The 25525-nt window shown below is 47.7% G+C and overlaps 1 protein-coding gene across 5 annotated transcripts in view; it reads left to right on the forward strand.

Moving 5' to 3' along the window:
* STYXL1 (serine/threonine/tyrosine interacting like 1) overlaps positions 1–25525 on the forward strand; it is a 73242-nt gene that overhangs the window by 20589 nt on the left and 27128 nt on the right. For all 5 annotated transcript variants that reach the window (XM_006942027.5, XM_045047795.1, XM_006942026.5 and 2 more), the window contains 3 exons: positions 8498–8559; positions 12290–12425; positions 17541–17686. In XM_006942027.5, the coding sequence (XP_006942089.2) occupies positions 8498–8559; positions 12290–12425; positions 17541–17686 (344 nt within the window). The remainder of the gene's footprint in view (positions 1–8497; positions 8560–12289; positions 12426–17540; positions 17687–25525) is intronic.

Raw genomic sequence — 25525 nt, forward strand, 5'->3', positions numbered from 1 at the left:
GCACCTCTTTTTTTTTTTTTTTTTTTTTTTTTTTAAGGTGTGATTCACAAAAAGCTACATTTTTTTTTTTTTTTTTAAGTTTTTTTATTTGGGTGCTTGGATGGCTCAGTCGAGCATCCGATTCTTGATTTCAGCTTGGGTCATGATCCCAGGGTCGTGGGATCGAGCCCCCATGGCACTAAGTGTGGAGCCTGATTAATATTCTTTCTTCCTCTGTCCCTCTCCCCCACTAGTGCACTTGCTCTCTGTTTCTCTTTCTCTCTCTAAAATTGAAAAAAATTACATGTTAAAACATCTTGAGCGGTGCTTGGGTGGCTCAGTCGGTTGGCTTCCAACTTCGGCTCAGGTTATGATCTCATGGTTCATGGGTTCCAGCCCCCCATCGGGGTCTGTGCTGACAGCTCAGAGCCTGGAGCCTGCTTCAGATTCTGTGTCTCCCTCTATCTCTGCCCCTCCCTGGCTCGTGCTCTGTCTCTCTCTCTAAAAAATGAATAAACATTTAAAAAAAATTAAAAAATAATCTTGAAACTGTCTTTTGAATTTATATTTACATTAGTCAAAAGAGATCCATTCATAAGACTACCTAGAATTAGGCTTATAATATATTCTAGTATTTCAAGTTTATGACTAGTTACTAAACATCAGTTTACAAATAACATGTTCAGGTTTTCAAATCTTTTTCCCCCCACTTTTCTTGAGAAATAATCAACATATATCACTGTAGGAGTTTAAGGTATACAGCATGATGGTTTGATTTGCATATATTGTGAAATCGTGATAGGTTTAGTTAACATCCATCATCTCTTATAAATACAATAAAAAGGATAGAGCATTTCTCCTTACGATGGGAACTCTTAGGATTCACTCTTAAGAACTTTCCCACAGGGGTGCCTGGCCAGTTCAGATGGGAGATCACATGACTCTTGATTTTGGGGTCGTGAATTTGAGCCCCATGTTGGGTGTAGAGATTACTTAAAAAAAAATCCTTAGCAGAAAAAAAAAGTTTCCCACATATCCTACAGTAGTGTTAGCTACAGTCCTCATGTTGTACATCATAACATGTTCATTTTTTTGTGTTCCTTTTATCGAAAGGGAAAATTCTAGCTTCAGTCCTATCCAGGCAGGGAAAAACTGAGAAAATAAAAGATTCCAGCAGTTCCACATAAATATTACATTTGTCAAATGGAAGAACTCCCAACTGAACCAGATGTTCATATTATTAAGATACTTTCATTTTTTTAAATGTTTTTAAATGTTTATTTAATTTTTTTAAATGTTTATTTTTGAGAGCGAGTGCAAGTGGGGAAGGGGCAGAGAGAGAGGGAGACAGAGGATCCGATTCTGGCTCCGTGCTGACAGCAGTGAGCCCAACGTAGGACTTGAACTCACGAACCGTGAGATCATGACCTGAGCTGAAGTCAGATGCTCAACCGACTGAGCCACCTAGGCGCCCTTGTCCTTTTAAAAAAAAAAATTTTTTTTTTTAAAATCTGTATTTATTTTTGAGAGAGAGAGAGAGAGAGAGAGAGTGTGTGTGTGTGTGTGTGTGTGTGTGTGTGTGTGTGTGCAAGTGGGGGAGGAACACAGAGAGAGGGAGACACAGAATCTGAAGCAGGCTCCAGGCTCCGAACTATCAGCACAGAGCCTGACGTGGGGCTCGAACCCATGAACCGTGAGATCATGATCTGAGCCGAAGTTGGATGTTTAACTGACTGAGCCACCCAGCCGCCCCTCCCCTTGTCTTTTTTTAAAAAAATGTTTATTTTTAGAGTGAGAGAGTGAGTGCATGTGCATGAATGGGGGAGGGGCAGAGAGAGGGAGAGAAAGAGAATCCCAAGCAGGCTCCATGCTCAGTGAGGAGCCTGACGTGGGGTTTGATCCCATGACCCCGAGATCATGACCTGAGCCAAAATCAAGAGTCTGACACTTAACCCTCTGAGCCACAAGGCGCCCTTCCTTTTGCCCTTTTTGATCTTTTTTAACCATGGGCATGATTTTTTTTGTTTATCTCTCCAAAGGAATAATCAAATCATGTTTCTAGTAGAGAAAAATTTATCTAACTTTTCACAGTGATGGCATCTAGGACTTCTCCATGCCCTCTAGAAATGTCATATGTTTAAGGGGAAGAAAAACCTGGAAAGAAGAGAAGACCTGTTTACCACTTGTGGGAATAGCCACTTGTGTTCCCAGCATGGATCTGTTGTTTGGATTTGCAGGAAGAGAGCCTGATGTTGGGCCTCTGCAGAGAGCAGACCGTCTCCCTTCCTCACTGCTCCTGGTGACCACGATTATAGATGCAAACACAGGCAGAAAGCCTCTTGGATCTCCAAGTGCGGGGATCTTAATTGCCTCATGGGCCCCGACGCTTTGCTTCAAATGCAGTGCTGCATTCTTCCCAAGGGCACACTTCCCACATTGGCTGTTTTGAAAGAGAGAGAGAGACAGACAGACAGACAGTGTGAGTGGGGGAGGGGCAGAGAGAGAGGGAGACATAGAATATGAAGGCTCAGGCTCTAGGCTCTGAGCTGTCAGCACAGAGCCCGTCGCGGGAGATCATGACCTGAGCCGAAGGCAGACGCTTAACCGACTGAGCCCCCCAGGCGCCCCTGCACATCCATTTCTTTAGTCTCTGTTACTGATTTGTGAGTTCTGGTAGACCCTTGGATCATTAGGTATTTCCACAAGTCTTTTCTCTTTTGAAATGTTATCCACCACCACCCCCCACCCCGGCTTTTACAGCCCATTGTTTTATATATTTGCATGTGGGCGTCTATGTTGTATCTAGCAATCTTGATGTGCTATCCTGTTAATCCTAATTATTTGCGGTTCTGTTAGATTTTCTTTCTTTTTAAGTTTATTTTGAGAGAGAGAGAAAGAGGAGGGGCAGAGAGAGAGGGAGAGAGAGAGAATCCTAAGCAGGCTCCACACTGTCAGTGCAGAGCCTGACATGGGGCTTGAACTTAAATCCCAAGACGGTGACCTGAGCCGAAACCAAGAGTCAGAGGCTTAGCCGACTGAGCCACCCAGGCGCCCCTGTGTTGGATTTTCTATGTAGACCACCATATTTATCTATGTATAATGGCAGTTTGATTTCTTCCTTTTAAATTCTTATACATTTTACTTTTTTTCCCCCCTTATCTCACTGCATTGCTGTGCCCTTGGCTCTCCCGTTTGGTGTTACAAGGGACCGTGACTGAGCGTTTTGTCTTTTTTCTGCCTTTACCAATTTGCTATGGTATTTGCTGTAGCTATTTAGTAATTTTCCCCAACAGGTTAAAGAAGTTCTTACTACAGACTTTTTTTAAGACATGAATTGAAACTTTTGTTGCCAAAGGTTCCAAACAGCCAAAGCAAAACCAGTGAATCACTGAAGTAATAACGAGTAAACATTTATTGTATACACACAGAAAAGACAGTTTGCAAACTGGAAACATTGAAACCAGACTGTGGGATAAGGCTCAGGGGTATGTTTGTTATAAAGCTGCATAGTGGGAAAATAGCATTTATTTTTCCACAGTGATTGGTCACAATATTACAATATTTTTTCAATTAAAATATTAAAAAAATATTTATTTTTGAGAGAGAGAGAGAGAGAGACAGACAGACAGTGTGAGCAGCCAAGGGGCAGAGAGAGAGAGAGGGAGACACAGAATCTGAAGCAGGCTCTAGGCTCTGAGCTGCCAGCACAGAGCCCACCCAACGCGGGGCTGGGACCCGCGAACCGCGAGATCATGACCCGAGCTAAAGTCAGACGCTTAACTGACTGAACCACCCAGGGGCCCCTTTAATACCTTAATGTGATTTTCTAGTATTACATAGTTCCTACTCCATCATCACATAGCGTGTGCACGCTGTTAGATTTGGCTTATTGTGATTTCTGATTTTCACATCTATATTAATGAGTGAAATGAGTTTACAGTTTACTCTGCTTAGTTTTGCTTGTTTTTAAACCATACAGACCGTGTATCTGACTTCTTTTGCTCGTTTATATTGTTAAGATTCACTCCTGGGACGCCTGTGTGGCTCAGTCTTTTGAGCGTCCAACTCTTGATTTGGGCTCAGGTCGTGATCTCACAGTCTTGGGATCAAGCCCCGCGGTGGGTTCCGCACTGGGTGTGGAGCCTGCTTAAGATTTTCTCTTTCCCTCTGCTCCTCTTTCCCGCTCCCGTGCATTCTCTCTAAAAAAAAAAACAAAACACAAAATTCCCTAGTAATGTTACATTAGCTACATGTACTTGATTCATTTTTGTTGCTTGCACAGCACCACAGGTAAACAAAGCCAGACCCTAGTTAAAGAGGCAAGGACAGATCTTAATCAATAATATACTGTTGCAATAGGAAGGAGTCCAGTGTGAACTGAACTCTGCTTTGGATTGCACAGAGGTCACTGGGTGATTTAAGGGAGTGAGGGAGGCGGGTGGAGAGGGAGAGGGAATGTGGGGCTCAGGGGACTGGGGAAAGTGAAAAATTACAAGAAGCGGAGGGGGTGTGATCCCTGTGAAATCCATCTGGGTTTGCTGACTGGAGCTTATCTAATTTAGATTCCTACCCTTCCCCAGAGGCTGGGAGACAGGGGCCCTACCTTCAGGTGTTGGCTGGGCAAACAGAAAGTTCTTTTGGTAACTTTGAGTTTTCTCAGGAAGGTGCTTTAAGGGAGGCTGGGGTCAGCCTAGGGATGTGGCCTTGATTTAAAATAAAGATATGGTCACATGTCTGAGATGTTTTGTTTTATGTCTTCACTCATGGACTCACAAGCTCTTTATAAACTCTGGCTACAAGTCTTTTGTTATTGGTATCACAGATCTTTTTTCTCACTCTGTGGCTTGCCCTTTCACCTTCTTAATGTTGTATTTTGATGAAAAAAGATAGAAGTTCTTAATTTTAATACAATTAGGTTTACCTGTATTTTTTGGTTTGTGCTTTCTTATGTCCTTTTTTTTTTTTTATTTTTTATTTTTTTATTTTAGAGCGGGCGCGCACAAGGTGGGGAGAGGGGCAGAGGGAGAGCCAGAGAATCCCAAGCAGGCTCCAGGCTCGGCTCAGCTCGGAGCCCAACACGGGGCTCGAACCCACAACCCTGGGATCGTGACTGGAGACAAAATCAAGAGTCAGACGCTCAACCGACTGACTCACCCAGAAACCTTCCCTTCTTATGTCTTTTTAAAGAAATACTTTTAGAGTAGTTTTAAGTTCATAGCAAAATTGGGCAGAAAGTAGAGATTTCTTGGGATGCCTGGGGGGCTCTGTCAGTTAAGCGTCCAACTCCTGACCGCACTCAGGTGCTGATCTCACAGTTTGTGGGATCGCACCCAGTAGGGCTGTGCGCTGGCAGGGCGGATTCTTTCAGATTCTTTCTCTCCCTCTCTCTTTGCCTCTCATGTGCATGTGCTCTCTCGAACATTTTATTTTTAAGGTCTTGCAAATCTTTTTTAAAAAATATATATGTATATATATATATTTAATCTTTATTTTTGAGAGAGAGAGAGAGAGGCAGACACAGAATCTGAAGCAGGCTCCACGTTCTGAGCTGTCAGCACAGAGCCCAATGCGGGGCTTGAACTCATGAGCCATTAGATCAAGACCTGAGCCGAAGTCAGACTCCCAATCGACTGAGCCACCCAGGCGCGCCTCAAGTAAACATTTTAAAAAGTAGAGATTTCCTAAATTCCCCGTTCCCCACCTAAACACAGCCTCTCCAACTGTCCTCATCCCCCACCAGAGTGGTGTGTGTGTTATTACTGATGAACCTACATTGATATTCTGTTATCACCTAAAGCCCAGAGTTTACATTTAGTGTCGTACATTCTCTGGGTTTTGGCAAATGGATGACATATGTGCATCATTACAGGATCCTGCATTTCACTGCCCTAGAAATCCTGAGTGCTCTGTGTATTCATCCCTCCCTCCCCACTGACCCCTGGCAACCACTAATCTTTTTATGGTCTACACAGTTGTGTGTTTTCAGGGATGTCCTATACTTGGAACCATACGATATATAGCCTTTTCGGACTGGCTTCTTTCGCCTCTACATGCATTTAACTTTCCTCCGTGTCTCTTCCAGATTTGATAGCTGTGTGTGTGTGTGTGTGTGTGTGTGTGTGTGTGTGCAGGCACGCATGCCCAATAGTGTTCCATTGTCTGGATATACCCCTATATCCATTCACCTATTTAAGGAAATCTTTGCTTTCAACTTCTGGCAGTTATGAAAAAGCTGCTATAAACATTTGTGGTTATAAACTTTTAACTAATTTGGGCAAATACCAAGGAGCACCATTAGCTGGTGAGAGTATGTTTAGTTTTGTTAGAAACTGCAAACTGTCTTCCAAAGTGAAGGACCGTTCTGGTTTCCACCAGCATTTGGTGCTGTCTGTGTTTTGGATTTTTTTTTAATGTTTATTTTTGAGAGAGAGAGAGAGAGAGAGAGAGAGAGAGAGAGAGAGAAACAGAGCACAAGTGGGGGAAGGGCAGAGAGAGAGGGAGACACAGAATCCGAAGCAGGCTCCAGGCTCTGAGCTGTCAGCACAGAGCCCAACACGGGGCTTGAACTCACAAGCCGTGAGATCATGACCTGAGCCAAAGTCGGACGCTTAATCGGCTGAACCACCCAGGCGCCCCAGGTTTTTGACACTCAAATAGACAAATAGGCATGTAGGGGTATCTCACTGTTTCAATTTGCATTCCTTTGACATGATGTGGAGCATCTTTTTCTATGTTTATTTGCCACCTGCACATCTCCTTTGGTGTGCTGTGTCTGTTCATATCTTTTGCCCATTTTTAAATTGGGTTGTTTGTTGTTGAATTTAAGAATCATGTTTTGGGGGTTCCTGGCTGTCTCAGTCAGTAGAGCAAATGACTCATGATCTTGGGTTTGTGAGTTTGAGCCCCACGTTGGATGTAGAGATTACTTAAAGGATATTTTAGGGGCACCTGGGTGGCTCAGTCGGTTAGGCAGCTGACTCTTGATTTTGGCTCAGGTCACGATCTTACGTCATGAGTTTGAGCCCGGTGTCAGGCTCTACACTGACAGTGCGGAGCCTGCTTAGATTCTCTTTCTGTCTCTGTCTCTCTCCGCCTCTCCTGCTCATGTGTGTTCTCTCTCTCAAAATACATAAACTTAAAAAAATAATATCTTTTTTTTTAATTTTTTTGATGTTTATTTATTTTTGAGACAGAGAGAGACAGAGCATGAACGGGGAAGGGTCAGAGAGAGGGAGACACAGAATCTGAAACAGGCTCCAGGCTCTGAGCTGTCAGCACAGAGCCCGACGTGGGGCTCGAACTCACGGACCGCGAGATCATGACCTGAGCCGAAGTCGGCCCCTTAACCAACTGAGCCACCCAGGCGCCCCTAAAAAAATAATATCTTAAAAAATGATGTTTTGGATAACAGTCCTTCTTAGAATTTATACATAAGACTCCGTTCCTGTTCCACATTCCTCCCAACTTTGAGGGCATCAGTGTCATACCTTCTGCAGGGACATTTAGAACCTCAGTTCGTAGGTTTTAGAGTCTGAATTTGGGTCTCAAATTCCATGGAGCATTTGGGATGAGCTCACTCTGGCTTTGATTTTCCCCCTTCCCCTAAATCAAAGATACCAAGGCTCATTGCTTAAGGGGCTGTGTGAGTGTGAGTCTGATGGGGCAGGAGAGGCATGCAGGCAGCCTGGAATAGAGGAACTATAATTCCTGTCACCTCACTGTCCAACCAAACACACGTTGCAGATGGTGCAAGTACTCTAAGTAGTTTGGTCATATGCAAATACAGTTATTAAAAAACACTTTTCCTGGGGCCCCTTGGTGGCTCAGTCGGTTAAGCGTCCGACTTCGGCTCAGATCATGATCTCACTGCTCGTGTTCGAGCCCCGCGTTGGGCTCTGTGCTGACACACAGCTCCACAGCGTAGAGCCTGCTTTGGATTCTGTCTTTGTCTCTCTGCCCCTCCCCGGCTCAAGCTCTGTCTGTCTGTCTCTCTCAAATATAAATAAACATTTAAAGAGAATACTTTTCATGAGGTGCCTGGGTGGCTTAGTCGGTTGAACATCTGACCCTTGATTTTGGCTCAGGTCCTGATCTCATGGTTCGTGAGTTTGTGTCTGGCATCACGCTGTGCACTGACAGTGTAGAGACTGCTTAAGATTCTCTCTCTCTCTCTCTCTCTCTCTCTCTCTCTCTCTCTCTCTCTCTCTCTCTTTCTCTGCTCCTCCCCTGCTTGTGCATGCACACTGTCTCTCTCAAAAATAAATAAATGTTTAAAAAAAAAAAAAAGACTTTTTCCTTTCCGGGCACCTGGGTGGCTCAGTTGGTTAAGTGTCCGACTTCAGCTCAGGTCATGATCTCACGTTTTGTGGGTGTGAGCCCGGCATCGGGCTCCCTGCCGACAGTGTAGAGCCTGCTTCAGATCCTCTGTCCCCCTCTCCCTCTGCCACTCTCCTTCCCCTGCACGTGTGTGCTCTCTCTCAAAAACAAACATTAAAAGAAAAATACTTTTCCTTTCCAGATGTGCGTTCCAAATGGGAGTATGACGAGAGCCACGTGATTACAGCCCGTCGAGTGGAGAAGGTATACCGGCAGAGTCAGAATGTGGGGTGGGCCTTCACTCAGGATCCGTCTCTGTCCTCCGTCATCCCGACCACATCCTCCACCCTTGACTTCCAAGTTCGTTCCTTCTTTCCCTGGTGTCTCCTCTGTCTGCCTGGTTCAGCTTCATTTTCGCCAGCTGCTGTGTGAAGACAACCACTGGTTTGTCCTGGGTCTCCTTCAGATCTGTCCGTGTACCTTCTCGTTCAGAGATCTCACCCAGGCTTCCAGTTTCGACTACCCATCCGCGATTACCTGGGCTGTCAGTTTTACCTGTAAAATTTTGTCTGGAGAAACTATCCCCTCCCCTTCCCACTGCCGCCCTGCGGGTGTATACTCCGTCTCTGGCCCTGTGCCCTGTACCTCGCCAGAGTGGGCCCTGCCTCGGGCATTTTTCCGGGTTAAGCTCACTGCTTGGGAGTGTAGCTCAGCAGTAGAGCATTTGACTGCAGGGTAAGCTTGCGACCTAACACCCTCCTCTCCCCACCCCTACCCATCAGTATCTGCTTTTTTTTTTTTTTTTTCCTCCTGGGGTTGTCACTTCTCTGGCTCCATACTCTAGCTCTTAGTCCCCATTTCAGAATATTCTCTGCCTTCTGCAGCCTGTCCAGAGCTCCTTCGGGATGATGCATGGCTCCACTCTCAGATTTGCATATTCTTTTGATTCTGGCAGCTCCCTGGGTCTGAAAGAGACCTCCTCTGGGCCTCAGCCAGGCTGACGCCTCTCGGCTCCCCTCCCCAACTTTCTAACCAGCAGCCCCAGCAGGACACACGGCCCCCAACTCGGTGCTCATGGCCTCCCCCTCCGGCCCCCTCGCTGGGCACACAGGCTTCTACTCTCACCCGGTCCCCCACTGACCTTGCCCTCCCGCGTTTCCTTGGTTCTCAGACGCACATAAGTCCCCCATATTTTAACACTGCCGAAATTGGAATGTGTCCTACAGTGGATTTCCACTTTAATGTGGCAGTATCTTTTCCCCCGAAAAGTGGATGTGGTGGATATCTGTTCCTTTTCTGTTGCAGCACCTCCCCCCCCTTTTTTGAGGGGAAGTCTTCCTGCCCAAATCACGGGTGTCTGGTGATAGGCCCTAAACTAGTATTCAGATCCAGGCCTCAGTGATTGGCCGTGGGCCTAGGATGAAAAGAGCAAAACGGAGTTGTGATCGGAGAAGCAGGCTCCTCCTCTATTGAGCAGTTGAGTTTTGGGGGGTGGGCGTCTGGGCATCACTGGTGGCCGTGTCACAGGCCTCAGGAGCACGTTGTCTGAGAAGGTGAGGTCTGTGTGCAGGGGGAGTGGAGGGGAGCACCTGAGGGGGAGGTCTGGGCTTCAGAGCCCTGGTTCAGGTTTTCCTGGGGATCAGTCGCTCCCCACCCCTGCCGGATGTGTTAGATGCCAGTAAATCCTTCCTTGGATGTTCACTCCTGACGGCAATGGTGATCAAATTAGTGGTGTTGACAACCAACAGTGTCTTTTTTTAAATTTTTATTATTTAAAAATTTTTTAAAAAGTTGTTTTCTTTAAAAAAATATTTTTAACATTTATTCATTTTTAAGAGCTGGAGACAGACAGAGCATGAGTTGGGGAGGGGCAGAGAGATACACACACAGAATCAGAAGCAGGCTCCAGGCTCCGAGCTGTCAGCACAGAGTCCGACGTGGGGCTCGAACTCACAAACCGCGAGATTGTGACCTGAGCTGAAGTCAGATGCTTAACCAACTGAGCCACCCAGGCACCCCAGAAACTTTTTTTTTTTTAATTTTTTTTTCAACGTTTATTTATTTTTGGGACAGAGAGAGACAGAGCATGAACGGGGGAGGGGCAGAGAGAGAGAGAGAGGGAGACACAGAATTGGAAACAGGCTCCAGGCTCCGAGCCATCAGCCCAGAGCCTGACACGGGGCTTGAACTCACGGACCGCGAGATCGTGACCTGGCTGAAGTCGGACGCTCAACCGACTGCGCCACCCAGGCGCCCCAGAAACTTTTTTTTTTAATGCTTATTTATTTTTGAGAGACAGAGACAGAGTGTGAGTGAGGGAGGAGCAGAGAGAGAGGGAGACACAGAATCTGAAGCAGGCTCCAGGCTCTGAGTGGTCACCACAGAGTCTGATGCGGGGTTCGAACTGACAAGCCATGAGATCATGACCTGAGCCGAAGAGGGACACTTAACCGACTGAGCCACCAGGCGCCCATAACCAACAGTCTCTTAATCTAGGAACTCTAGTTCTCATGGCCCCCTGAGCACACTGCTTCCAGAACTTTTGCTGGGAGCACAGGTATGTATGTGCCAGCTTTGCTAATCACTGTGTCCCAGATGCTCAGTCTGGTCCCTGGCATCTGGGATGAACTCAACACTTGTTTGTTGACTAAAATGAAACACCTGGAAGCTGTTCCTTCTGCCTGGAACATCCTCCCCACCCTTGTCCATCTGGCAAGTTTCCCCTCGCCCTTGCGGTCCCATCGCCAAACCTCCCTGCCCTCCACGGCCTTTCTGAGTCTCCCAGGCTGACACGGCTCTTTCCCTTTGCCTTTTTGAACCTCTGTATTCCAGAACCTCACACGGGGTACGTGCAGAGTGCATCCTCAGTGAATACTTAAGTGAAAGGGCACATGAATGTCCAGCCACATCTCTCCTGCTCTCCCGCCTGTTCCGGCCTCCGTGGGCTCTCCTCTCCTTCCCCTTTGCTCGTGTCTTCTCCATCTCCGGAAACCCCCTCCCCTCATTAGCTGTCCAAACCCTGCTGGTCCCCTGAGCACTCGCTCGCTCTCCTGGTGCCTCCAGACAAATGTGATTCCTCCCCTCTCAGTCCCAGACAACTTCCTGATCTGTCCCTCCACGGGCCTTGCCTGACTGCCTTCAGGTAGAGTTGACGTACACTCACCCTGTTCCACCGGCAGGTCCTCTGTCTGGCCATCTTTGTCAGTCAGACCAGGTCCCAAGGGACAGAGGCAGGCTCGGGATCCCTTAAGCAGTGGGGGCCTTGGGGGAGCACTACGAACGAGTGAAGACTAACTTCTCAGCCGGTGCCCAGCCAGGCCTCCTCGAGCTCTGAAACACCCTTTGGCATCCTGGGCATTGTTCCTGCGTCCGTTGTCCACCACCCTGGCGACTCAGCGGCCCCGAATACTCATGACATCCTGGTTCCTGTTTGCCCTTTCCTCTCTCTGACTGGATTTATAGCCACAGGCCGGGCACTGTTCTAGAATCAGGGTACATCTGCAACCACAAAAAGGCAGAAGTTCCCACTCTCCGAGAGCTTACACTCGAGCGTACAGTTGGCCCCGTTATAGCCACTTGCTCGTGACCTGCTTATCCAAGCTCTCTGCTTACTGCCCTTTCTATGGCAGATTTTGGATTTGGCCGCCACTGCCAATGACCGTCCCCCGGAGAGGGTGTCATCAGCCTGGCCAGGGTCACTTCGATGGCAAGCGTGCCAGGCCGCCTAGCGGGCTGCGGGCCGGTCAGTGGACCAGCACTTCTTTGGTCGGGCGCTGTCTCTGGTCCGCTCAGCTGTGGTCAGCTATTCACAGCAGGGCACGTGGGTGCGGGAGGCGCTTGGAGCTCTGCAAGTTCTCCGGTCCCTTCTCGGTGCTTCCGTGCCAGTGGGTGTAGTCAGGGGAACGGGCACGGTCTGACCTCCGGTGCTGGTGTGCAGGGGGCGTTTGCTCAACCGAACCCACCTGCCCACACACCCGTCTTGTGGTTTCTGTAGAAGGCGAGCGAGTATCTTCTCCCGGAGTCTGTGGATCTGGAGTGCGTGAGGTACTGCGTGGTGTATGACCACAACACCAGCACCCTGGAGATCGTCTTAAAAGAGGAAGAAGGTGACAACTGTGACGACGGGCCGGGTAGGTCTTGACAGCTAGGGAATAACTTCTGCCGCGTACTGGGAACCATACCAAAGGCTCTCCCCGGGTCGACGCCTGCAGTCCGCAGAACATCCCTGTGAGAAATGGGCACGTCAAGAACGGGGGTGGGTCTGGCTCAGGTTTTCCCTTCCTCACAAGACGACAGGCGAGGCTGCCACGGTGTCACGGGTGCTGGCAGAAGACCTGAGGCTCCTGAGTCCGAGTCGACGGACTTCATGACTCAGAGCAGTGAAAGTGACCAGAATGTCCCCATTCTCTACGCTGGTGCCCAAGCCCCGACTCTCACAGGGTGCCAGGAAGGAGGGCCGGGTAATAGCCACCTACACAGTGGCTTGTGTTCCAGGAGAACTCTGAGCTCAGGGGCCTGAATCTTTGATAATGGGCAGAAAGCCTGCCCGCCCCTGACTCTGGAGGGAGAAGCCATCTGTCTTCCAAAGCCGTTTGATATACGGATGTTCTTGAAAAGCCAGTACCTTTGCTCAAAGGACACGTAGAAATGTGAGAAGCTACGGAGAATGGTCTCCTAATAGGTAACATCCCCCATTTTATAGAAGGGGAAATTGAGGCCCAGAAAGGTACGTGCAGTAACTCACTCAGGGTCCCACACATGTTGAGTTATTTATTCCCACATAACGAGTTAGCCCCCAATTTGGTAGCTTAATGCAGCAAAGGTTAGTTAATTAACCAGTACCAGGTTCCGGCACGGGTCTCTCCCGAGATCGCAGTCGAGATGCTGGCCAGGGTCGCTGTCATCTGAAGGTGTCGCTGGGCCAGGACGATGTGCATCTGAGGTGTCTCACACAGGTGGGGCCAGGAGGCCTTTGTTCTGCGCCACCTAGACCTCTCCATAGGACCGCTTGCGTGGCCTTGCGACATGGCAGCTGGTTTCCCCCAGAGTGGGCCATCCAAGAAGGAGAGACAGCAAAGGAAAGGCACATGCCTTTTATGACTGACTCCTGAGACTTCCAAGGTCACTTCTGCCACATTCTGTTCATTAGAAGGAAGTCACTAAGTGCAGCTTACTCTGAAGAGATGGAGAATCAGACTCAACCTTTATTTTTTTTAAATTTAAAGTTCATTTTTTATTTATTTTGAGAGAGAGATAGAGAGCAAGCAGGGGAGGGGCAGAGGGAGAGAGAATCCCAAGCAGGCTCTGTGCTGCCAGTGCAGAGCCCTATGCAGGGCTTGAACTCACAAACTGTGAGATCATGGCCTGACTGAAATCAAGAGTCAGATGCTCAACAGACTGAGCCACCCAGGCGCCCCTCAACCTTTATTTTTTTTTTTAATGTTTATTTATTTTGAGAGAGAGAGCACGCGTGAGCAGGGAAGGGCAGAGTGAGGGATAGGGGCACAGAGGCTCTGTTTCTTCTGGCTCAGCTGCAAATAGGTGTGGTTGTTTCCATGGCCCCGGGGCATTCACACCACAGTGGTCACTAGGTGGCGCCAGGCTTCCACCTTTAATAAAACCAGTCTTCCTGGAGGTCCTTAGTCAGGAAATTGTGCCCTGTTCCCCCAAGCTTATCTTGTTGGGTTTCAGTCTGCAATCCTAAGATTGCGGGCTGAACCCTAAAGCCATAGGAGATGGTTGTCAATAAAGATAACCCCCTCCACGTTCTATAGCTGACCTCACCTTGCCACGGGACCCCCATTCTCCTTAGGAAACCACAACCACAAAACAACACAGCAAGACCTCAAACCGCACACACACGTATATCTACACCTTGCCCAGTCAAGGCTCTTTTCTCCTTTAAAATGGCATCTTTCAGGTGAACGCAGTCTTTGGGGTAAAAGACCATTTCGAGGTTTCTCTCACCATCCCTTTCCCCTTCCTACTGTTAAGCACGCACCTCCCCACCCCCTCCAAGGAAATCTGTTTGTGGGTGGAGCCTCCATCACACATCCTAGAAGCAGGGGTCCATCTCTCCTGCCCTCCTGGTGAGGTGTAGCTCACCTGTGTGGCCTGTGGCCACGGGCCTTTGTCCTTGCTGTGTCTGTGGCTGACATGTCCCCATCTAGTGTGAGTCATGAGCAGTTCCCTACCCCCAGCTCTGTGCCCTCCTTCTCAGGCTTTCCATGAGTGCTGCTGGTCCCTGGGCTGTTGCTACTTTTCTCCTATCCAGCGTTAGGTTAACCACCCTCCTGTCCTGCTGTGGCAGAAATGGGGCACAGGTGGTTTTTAGGACCCCCCAGCTCCTGCAGATGAGGTGTTTTCACTTTCTCAGCTGGATCTCTTCTTAGGAACCTGGAGAGTACCTTTCCTTGTCTTGGCCTCTACGGTGGGTGGGTTCCTTCCTTCCTTCCTTCCTTCCTTCCTTCCTTCCTTCCTTCCTTCCTTCCTTCCTTTCATATTTGTTTTATTATTTTGAGAGAAAGTGAGTGGGGAGAGAGGCAGAGAGAGAGAGAGGGACAGAAAGAATCCCAAGCAGGCTCCACACTCAGCATGAAACCCGACATGGAGCTCCATCTCACGAACCATGAGATCATGACCTGAGTCGAAATCAAGAGTTGGGTGTTTAACCAAAGGAGCCACCCATGTTGCCGTGGGGCTCTTTCTCTAAACTCCTTTTACCAGGCCAAGGGCAGCCCCCTTCTTGTAGGAGAGACATTTCCCTTATGTTAAACCATCCTTCCTTCCTTGTAACATGTGGATTACAGACACTCCCCACCCTTGCCCAAATTGGGCTCTTGATATGTGTGGGTAGAGTTCCCTGGGCTGGGTCATTCACAACAACCATGGGGGGAAGCTTTGGGAATTTTTTTTTTTTCCTTCCTCTCTCAACACAGCCTGACTTTCAAGCCAATTGTCCTCGTGCTGAGGACCAAAAATAATTGAACTTAAAGCTCCCTGCTGAATGGAAAGCCCCTTGGCCTGGAAGTTGTCCCGGCCTTTTGAAGCAGTGGGTGCCCAGTTCAACATGTATGAAGCCTTGTGTCAGTGGAGAACTGAAGGTTAATGGGATTAAAAATGAATTTAAGGTTTTAAAAATATTAACCCCATGGTATCCATGGCTGGGTAGCCTGGGCCCCTGGCTATTCTCATGGCTCTCCCCTGGAATCTCTAATTATTCTCCTGGAAACTGGCCTTCTTCCATTGACCCCATGGCACCCCAATGGATAGGCCTCCAGCCAGTCGTGTGACATTGGCGGGGGAGCAGCTGTCTGGTTTAAAGGCAACAGCAGTGTGTCTGGGGACTCCCCTCTCCTAGGCCCTCTGACCCTTTAGCCATTATTCAGCCTCTTGCTCAAGAGGGAGATGGTGTTGAGACACCCAGCATTCTGGTTTCCAAGCCCAGCCTTCTAGGATAGGGTTTGGCCCCTGTCTTGCCAGCTACAGGTTCTTTGTCCAGATACAGTCATCCCGACAGGTCTGGAGGCCATTGTTGGGCTCAGCAGCTCCTGCTGGAATTGGCTTTCTCTCTTTGGACAAAGGTTCGATATAGAAGCCCGAGTCTGTGCCCTTCCCTTTCTCCTTTAGCTGGCTCTCCAGAGTCTGCTGCATGGTATTTCTCTTTAAGGCTCAGATCCTGGCCTTGGGATATCTTGGCTTAGCCTTAATTATGTAAACTTCCTGCCATACCTCTATCTCTATCTCTATCTCTATCTCTATCTCTATCTCTATCTCTATCTCTATATGCATGCATATGGTCTCCTGGTGATTCTGTGGATCAGCGAGGGCATTTAAGATGAACACATTGTCAAAACCACAGTGAGCTATCACTTCACACCCACTAGAATGGCCACGATCCAAAAGACGGATGCTAACGAGCATCAGCGAGGGTGTGGAAAAATTGGAGCACTCCTGCTTCGCTGGTCTCAGTGTAAGGTGGTGCAGGTGCTGTGAAACAGTTTGGTATTTCCTTCCAAAAGTTCATTGTAGGGGCGTCTGGGTGGCTCAGTCGGTTAAGTGTCTGACTTTGGCTCAGGTCACGATCTCATGATTCATGAGCTTGAGATTCATGATTCATGATTCATTGAGCCCCGCATCGGGCTCTGTGCAGACAGAGCCTGGAGCCTGCTTTGGATTCTGTGTCTCCCTCTCTCTCTGCCCTCTCCAGTTCATGCTCTACCTCTCTCTCTCAAAAATAAACATTAAAAAAATTTTTTTTAAAGTTCAATGTAGAGTTACTGTATGGTTCAGTTCTGCTCCTCGGTACGTACGTGAAAACGTGCCCACAGAATCTTGCGTGCAAGTGTTCACAGCAGCACCAACCGCAATAGCCAAGATGTGGACATGGCCCTATGTGCATTGGCAGATGAATGGATAAACCAAAAGGCGGTAGAGTCACATGATGAAATAGTATTCAGCCCTAAAAAAGAACAGAGTACTGGCCCACGCTACAACATGGATGAAATTTGAAGATCTTATGCTGGGCGAAAGAAGCCAGACCCAAAGCACCATTTGCATGATTCCCTTTACACAAAACGTCCAGAATGGGCAAATCTGTAGAGAGAAATTAGATCAGTGGTTGCCTCGTGCTGGGTGTTTGAAGGGAAATAAGGAGCGAAACCTAACTGGTGCAGGAGTGCCTTTTGGGGGGTGATGGTTGCACAACTCTGTGAATACCCTAAAAACCATTACCTTATACACTTTAACTAGGTGAATTGTCTGGTATACGATATGTGTTGTGTGTATATATTAGAGAGATTTCTCTGTTAAATCCTCTTTCCTTGCAATAACGTGGGGATCTATACAATTTAAGAGTTTACAGAAAAGAAGCATCAACTTAAGTAGTAGCAAGTGGCTTTTTAAATTTTATTTTTTAATGTTTGTTTTTGTGAGAGAGCGAGTGAGCAGGGACAGAGAGAAAGAGAGAGACAGAATCCGAAGCAGGCTCCAGGCTGTCAGCACAGAGCCCGACGCGGGGCTCAAACGCACTAACCGCAAGATCATGACCTGAGCCGAAGTTGGACACCCAACCCGACTGAGCCACCCAGGCGGGCCCCTTAAATTTTAGTTATTAACACTCCTCTCCATTTATATTTGCTTAGTTTCCTAGACCGCTGCTTTTCCAGACAGGTGACCATCTACTGGAGCTCAGGGTGAATGGTGAGCACACAGGGGACATTCACCTCTTTGGTCTCCGCTCTTAGGACTGGTGCCTGGAGCTGCTGTCGAGTGTGGCAGAGCCCTGGCCAACCTCACCCGCCACCCCGTCTGCATCCTGAGAGGAGGCTATCAGGGCTTCTCGGCCACATACCACTTCTTCCGGACGCAGAAGATCATCTGGATGCCACAGGTAAGGCAGGGTATCCAGCACAGGCAGGCTCAGGTGGGAGCCCGGTTTTCCCAGGGGACGGAGGGGTAGGGAGCTGGGGTAGAGGAAAGAGGAGGCCAGTGACGGGGAAAGGTAGAAGGGATGTAGGAGCCTGTGCTTGGGAAATGAACTTGGGGCAGCAGGAGGTCCAGGCCACTGTGACGAATTTATCATCGCCAGATTCAAGCCAGAGTTAGCGTGGTGTTTAAGAGGTGGGGCCCGTCCAGAGTGGAGGGATCCCTGAGGGGAGGGGGCTCCAGGTGGTGGGCCATCACCAAAGACCAGCAGGGGCACCATGATTTGAGGCTGCCTCTCCATTGGCAGCTGTCTGGACCCGCAAGCCCTGACTGGTCCAGAGGACCCAAGAAAGGGTGAGCTAGCATCCCTACCTATGAGGAGTTCTTGGCTAGCAGGGGAGACCAGGGGCACCCTAGGTATCTGGAACCTCCAGAGGCAGCACCTCCTAGAGCCAAACCGGAAGGAGGAGGAGCTGGTGAGCAGGAGAAGTGGATGCAGGGGTGGCCTTGACCTGCAGGCCGGGGCGGGGCTGGTCCCCGGAAGGCAGTGTCAAGCTTATTGGAGGGTCTGAAGACAGTGGAATGTAAACATTCCCGGGGGGGGGGGGGGGGTTCCTTCTTTCCGATAATTGCCTTTAGCTTTTTGCCCTTAGTGTCTTAGGCTGATTCATAAATTCTGGCCACTTCCAATCTAATCCTAAAATGATTGGGGAAGTGTGCATATAAACTGGATTTTTTGAGAGATACATGGTGTAATATTTATGGGTAAAACAATATAACGTCTGGAACTTCCTTCAGAATAATCCAGGGTGGGTTGGGAAGTTGGTGAGGGAATAGAGAAAACAAAATTGGCCACTAGTTGGTCACGTTTGCAAATGAGTGATCTTCACAGGGGTTTATGATGTGCGTCTCTGCTCTTGTATATTTTTGAAATAATTTTTAAAAGTTTAATGTTTATTTTTGAGAGAAAGAGAGACCGTGGGGGAGGGGCAGAGAGACAGGGAGACACAGAATCCGAAGCAGGCTCCAGGCTCTGAGCTGTTAGCACAGAGCCTGACGCAGGGCTGGAACCCACGAACCATGAGATCATGACTTGAGCCGAAATCAAGAGTCGGACACTCAACCGACTGAGCCACCTAAGGACCCCTGAAATAATTTAAAAAAAATTTTTTTTAATGTTTTATTTTATTTTTTGAGACAGAGAGAGACAGAACGTGAGCAGCTGTTGAGGAGGGCAGAGACAGAGAGGGACACACAGAATCGGAAGCAGGCTCCAGGCTCTGAGCTGTCAGCACAGAGCCGACGTGGGTCTCGAACTCACAAGCCTTCGAGCTGTGAGATCATGACCTGAGCTGAAGTCAGCTGCTCAACTGACTGAGCCACCCAGGCGCTCGTGAAATAATTTTTTTGAAGGAGAGTAAAAAGATTCAGTCCAGTGCAAGCTAGGCTCGTGTACCATTCCATTCTCAGATCTGGATCAAATCTCAGTTCTTCCATCCCACAGAGCTGGAAGACAGTCTTCAGTTTGTGGGGGTGGGAGTCGCAAGGGGGGTGGGTTAGCTATAGGGACCTCTGTTCTCTTCCCGGCTCCTGGGCCTGTGACTGTGGTGCTGGGGGTCCAGAGTGGGACCCGTCTTGTCGGACTGGCTGCCCTCAGTGGTGGGGAAATGCCTCCTCACTCTGGCCCAGCCTTGTTCTGTCTGTCGCCGGTGGCCTTAGCTGCTGGTTTTCCTGGGACCTGGTTCAGGGGGCCCATTTATTACTAAGGATCTTTCAGAGAAACCCCGCTGAGACCTCTTGCCAGAAGCACCCCCAATTCCTTGTTTTCCTCTGGCAGTCCGTGACCCCTGACCATGTCCACGCTCCTTCACCTGAATCCCTGAAGGAGCCACAAGGGAGTGATGGTAAGGAAAGAGACCCAGGCCGACCTTGCTGCAGCTGCTCCTTGTCTTGACTCAGCTGCCCCAGCCAGCCTGGGCACAAAGGCAGAGACTCCTGTCTGAGGTTGTACGTGTTCCCATATCCAGGCTATTCATGTCTACCTGCCCTCCTTCGTCTGACGTAACCATGGTTTGATTTCCAGCTCACCAGGTGTATAGCCAGTCTCCCCATCCTGCCAGACACTCCTTGCTCCGAGAGGAGCCCCCCGTTATTGGCCTTTTAGTGTGTGAAATAAGCATTTCTCTGCAAACATCACACTGCTGATAACTCACCCCCTGCCCTTTTTGTAAAAAAAAGCTTTAGTAAAGTATAACGGACATAGGATGAACTGCACATATTTAAATGTACATTTGGGTCAGCGTTGACATGTGTATACACCTGTGACTTGCCCTTGGCCCCAGTCTTAGCATAGATTGGGAAAAGGGGTGGCTGGTGGTGGTAGCTAGCAGTGCCTGCAGGGGTGAGTTCTGCCCCGGGATCTGTGGCCCTCTATAGAATGTAGGCACCTAGTATTTGTCTCTGTTTGGGACCTTCATTAGTAATTCCTGGGCAAGGATGAAAGCCCCACTCGCCTCCTGCTATGTGCTTTGATGTGCTATAAAGCAGGGGTGTCCCTGCTGCTCCCCAAGGAACTCCCAGGAGGGGTGATGGGGGCACTGAACCCCGCTTCAGACGCAGCCACTGGCAACTTCCTCTATTTTACATGTGGCCTCCCTTAAATAAAGTTTCGCTCAGAGCAAAAGCTTCTGGGACTAAAATGTGAAGACCACACTAGAGAGAGATGGTGGTGAGCCCGGGGTGGCTGGTGCCGTCAGACCGCACTTGAGAAAGATGGTGATTGCGGTGCAGAAAGCAGACCCGTGGGGGGCAGGTGGGTCTGGGAATGGCGAGGAGAGGGCAGCTTTAAGAAGCACTTAGGCAGTGGCACTGATTAGACTTGGGGAGGGACGGGGCGGGGGCAGGACATGGTGGGGGAGGGAGGAGCCTGGAATAGTGCCCTGGTTCCCGGTGTGGGTGACAGGTGGGGGGACACGGGAGGAGTCGGCAGTGTGGGGCAAGGGCAGTGGGCTTCATTTGGACATCCTTGTCGACATAGGTATCAAAACCGTGTCATCTAGAATTAACATGCCCTTGCCCTTTACAACACAGCGTGTTTTCTCCCTGCCACACGGCCACAGGAAAGGAAGCTGGTTTGAAAGCAGCGGGAATAGCAGACAGATCTGTGTCAGGTGTTCAGTGAGATTTTCCGGATGAAACTAGGAGGGTTTCCTTTGGCTCCAGCAAGCTGAGCATCCTGGGTGGTGTCAGCCCGGGCTCTGGGGAAGCCTTGGGTCAGTAGCAGGCCTGCCTGCAGGTGGAAGGGTCACTCGTCCCTTTCACATGCTTGAGAATTGGCTCGGCTTGGTGTCTGCTCTTGGAGAAAGGTTTTTTGAGGCTGACAGCTTGGGAAGAATGTGGGTTTGCAGTGGGCTTACTGGGAGGGCCCATGTGCTGAGGCCAGAAGGCTCTGAAGCCTCTGAAGTGAACAGCCAAGTAGCCTGCGGGACTTAATGATGAACTTTTTGGGTGATGGTGGGGTTTGGAGCTGACGGCCAAGAAAGAATTCTTGAAGGCGTCTTTGGTGCAAAAAGGTGATTTTATGAAAGCACAGGGACAGAACCCGTGGGCAGGAAGAGCTGCACTGGGGCTGTGCCGAGTGGCTGCCCGTATCCTGTGGAGGTGGGGGAGGTGAAGTCCAGAGGAAGTTTCTTAAAGGGATTTCCATATGCCAAAGAGGATTTACAGATTACTGGAGCCCTAGCTATTGTCCGGCTAAGGTTGTTTTTCCCTCTAGGAAAGCATTATCTTTAAGATAGTAGGGAGTTCTTGGGGATTAGGCGATTCATGAGATATTTGTAAACTGATGGAGATGCTATCAGTTTAACCATTTGTTTCCTGTCCTTTCCTTTGTCCTTGGGCAGCCGGGGTGCCTCAGGAATGTCACACATATCCCACCTGGAGGGTGGGGAGGTTGTGCTAGCTCGTGCTTGGTGCTTGATCGGTGGCTTGCCTTATGGTCCCTCATCACTTAATGTTATTTCTTTCTCTTTTTAAAAAACGTTTGTTTATTTATTTTGAGAGAGAGAGTGAGCATGCCCGCAAATGGGGGAGGGCCAGAGAGAGAGGGAGAGAGAATCTCAAGCAGGCTCCATGCTATCAGGTCAGAGCCCGACATGGGGCTCGATCTCAATGAACCATGAGATTAAGACCTGAGCCGAAATCAAGACCCTTAACTGGCTGAGCCACCCAGGCGCCCAGATGTTATTTCTGAGTCCATCTTGGGGCCAGAGGCATTTTAGAGCTAGGTTTGACCTTTGAAATTACATAGATCAGCATTTCCCGTGAAACACTCATGGGAAAAAGGGACCTCTAAACAGATCATATTGGAAACAATAGTGTATACAATGTTAGTGGGTTTTGTTTGTTTGTTTTCTTGACATTATGCCTGGGTTTTATTTTACTAAATATCACAAGTAGATTTTCAACCCATACCAACAATAAATATGTAGCTACCGTATTATTACAAGCATCTGAGCTACAAAAACTCAGCCCAGGGAACCACTGGGAAGATTTTCAACAGTTCCCTGGAGGCACATTTTGAGAGTAGTCTTAGACTGGCATGCTTTATTGGCTGTTTTCCAACTAGTTTATAAGTTAGCATTTGATGACAATTTTTTTTCTAACCACTTTCTAACACTCTCGTCCTCTTTCCTTGAAACAGATTTTGTAATTTTTTTTTAGTCAGTTTTATTGCGATATAATGGACACAGAGCCTGTGTCAAGTTTAAAGGGTACAGGGTGTTAATTCGACACACGTGTATATTGTGAAGTGGTCACCAAGTGGGGTTAATCATTACCTCAAAAGTAATTACCATTTTTTGGTGTGGTGGTGAGAACACTTAAGATCTACTCTCCCAGCAATTTTCAAGTACGATATAGTATTGGTTTTTTTAAATTATTTTTTAATGTTTATTTATTTTTGAGAGAGAGACAGAGCACAAGTAGGGGAGAGACAGAGAGAGAGAGAGAGAGAGAGAGAGAGAGGGAGGGAGACACAGAATCCTAAGCAGGCTCCAGGCTCTAAGAAGTTAGCACGGAGCCCGGTGCGGGACTTGAACCCACAAACCATGAGATCATGATCTGAGCCAAAGTGGGACACTTAACCGACGGAGCCACCCAGGTGCCCCTGTATTACAGTATTGTTAACTAAAGTTCCCATGTTGTACATTAGATCCACAGAATTTGTGCCTCTTATATCTGGAAGTTTGTACCCTTTTGACCAACATCTCCCATTTCCCTACCCCCCAGCCCCCTGCAACCACCATTCCACTCTCTGTTTCTATGAATTTGGCCATTTTAGATTCCTCATATAAGTGAGATCAGGCAGTATTGGTCTTTCTCTATCTGACTTACATGCATATCTTGGAAATACTGTGGGTTTGGTTCCAGACCACTACAATAAAGCAAATAGTGCAATAAAGCCAATCAGATGACTTTTTTTTGGTGTATATAAAAGTTCTGTTTAGACGATACTGTAGTCTATTAAGTGCACTATAGCATTACATCTAAAAAAAAAAAAAAACCGATGAACGTACCTTAATTAAAAATACTTTATTACTGGGGAGCCTGGGTGGCTCAGTTGGTTGACCATCTGACTTTGGCTTAGGTCATTCATGGTTCATGGGTTCAAGCCCTGAATCGGGCTGTCTGCTCTCAGCACAGAGCCTGCCTTGGATCCTCTGTACCCCTAGCTCTCTGCCCCTCCCCCACTTGTGTGCTCTTTCTTTCTCTCAAAAATAAACATCAAAAAAATTTTTTTGAAGTACTTTATTACTTAGCAATGCTAGCCATCATCTGAGCTTTCAGTGAGTCATAATCACTGATCAGAGATCACCATAATACATAGAATAATAATGAAAAGGTTAGAAATTTTGTGAGAGTTACCAAAATGTGATAGAGAGAAGTGATCAGATGCTGTTGGAAAAATGCCACTGATAGACTTGCCCGATGCAGCGTTGCCACAAATGTTGTTGGTAAAAAAAAAAGAAAAAGAAAAAGAAAAAGGCAGTATCTTTGAAGTAAAATAAAGTGAAGCATAATAAAAGGAGGTATTCCTGTGTTTCACTTAGCATAATGCCCTCAGGGTCCACCCATGTTGTCACAAATGGCAAGATGTCCTTCTTTCTCGTAATTGAGTAATACTCCGTTCTGTATACATACCACGTTTCTTTACCCATTCATCTGTCGATGGACACGTAGGTTGTTTCTGTGTCTTGGCTACTATGGGTAATGTTGCAAGGAACATGGGAGATATTCCTTTCTCAAAATAGTGATTTCATTTCTTTTGGGTATATACCAAGAAGTGGGATGGCTGGATCATATGGTAGTTCTATGTTTAAGTTTTTAAAAAAACTCCATACTGTTTTCTATAGTGACTGTAATGAGTGGATTTTTTTTTTTTTTTTTAATCACAGGACTTTCTTGAACCTTTACTTGGTAATGTACACTGTCAATTTCTTTTTTTTTAATTTTTATCTTTAACATTTATTTATTATTGAGAGACAGAGCATGAGCATGGGAGGGGCAGAGAGAGGAGGAGACACAGACTATGAAGCAGGCTCCAGGCTCTGAGCTGTCAGCACAGACCTGACACGGGGCTCGCACTCACAAACCGCGAGATCATGACCTGAGTCGAAGTCGGACACTTAACCGACTGAGCCACCCAGGCACCCCTCTCTCTCTCTTTTTTTTCTTTCTTTCTTTTTTTTTTTTTTTTTAGCATTTATTCATTTTTTGAGAGAGAGAGGGAGAGGGGGAGAGAGAGAGAGAGAAAGAGAGGTAGGGGGAGGGGCAGAGAGAGAGGGAGACAGAATTTGAAGCAGGCTCCAGGCTTCGAGCTGTCAGCACAGAGCCGGACAAGAGGCTCGAACTCGTAAACCATGAGATCATGACCTGGCCAAAGTCGGATGCTTAACTGACTAAGCCACCTAGGCACCCCTGTACATTGTCAATTTCTGAGATAGGGATGTCAGGTACAGCTTCCCATATGTACTTGATTCTCTGAAGCTTTTTTCATAGTGCATTGTGAAGGGACCACTGTTTCCTAGAACGTGCTTTGGGAAATGTAGGATCTTTGTTTTTCAAAGAAACCCCAATTTTTCATATCATAACTTTGGACCTGGAGTGCAGTGAGTCTCCATTTAAGTGGTGTCCTGTTCTCCCTACCTGTCTACATCAGAACTCCTCAGAATTTATTTCCTGATGACAAATAAGCTCTATGTGGGTAGTTTCATTCTTTTTTTAAAGGAGGTATTAAAAGTTTGGTGGCCTCCAAAAATAATAGGATATAATTATAATATACAGTTATATAATTAAAAGGCTATCCTTTCAGTAATTATATAATTATGATATATCATAATATAGGGCTGTCCCCTCTCCCTATCCTATTGGGCACACCCTGGATTTACTCAGTTCTGCGTCAAGGGGGATTAGACACCAATTTTCATGCACCCAGAAAAGTGCACACAGGTGCCGTGGGGGTAAGTGGGATGTTGGTGTTCAGATGCAGTGTGCTGTACAATGATTCAGTGGATCCGCCCGTCTCTTACTACCAGCCTTCTAACTTCTTATTCAAGTTCTTACTTGTCAGTCTCTCTGAATGCCCACATGTCCATCTCATTCACTGTTCTGGATTATCTTTTTTTTTTTAAGTTTATTTAAATTTTTTTAACGTTTATTTATTTTTGAGACAGAGACAGAGCATGAATGGGGGAGGGTCAGAGAGAGGGAGACACAGAATCCGAAACAGGCTCCAGGCTCTGAG

The sequence above is a fragment of the Felis catus genome, chromosome E3, assembly GCF_018350175.1.
Source record: "Felis catus isolate Fca126 chromosome E3, F.catus_Fca126_mat1.0, whole genome shotgun sequence".
Lineage (NCBI taxonomy): Eukaryota > Metazoa > Chordata > Mammalia > Carnivora > Felidae > Felis > Felis catus.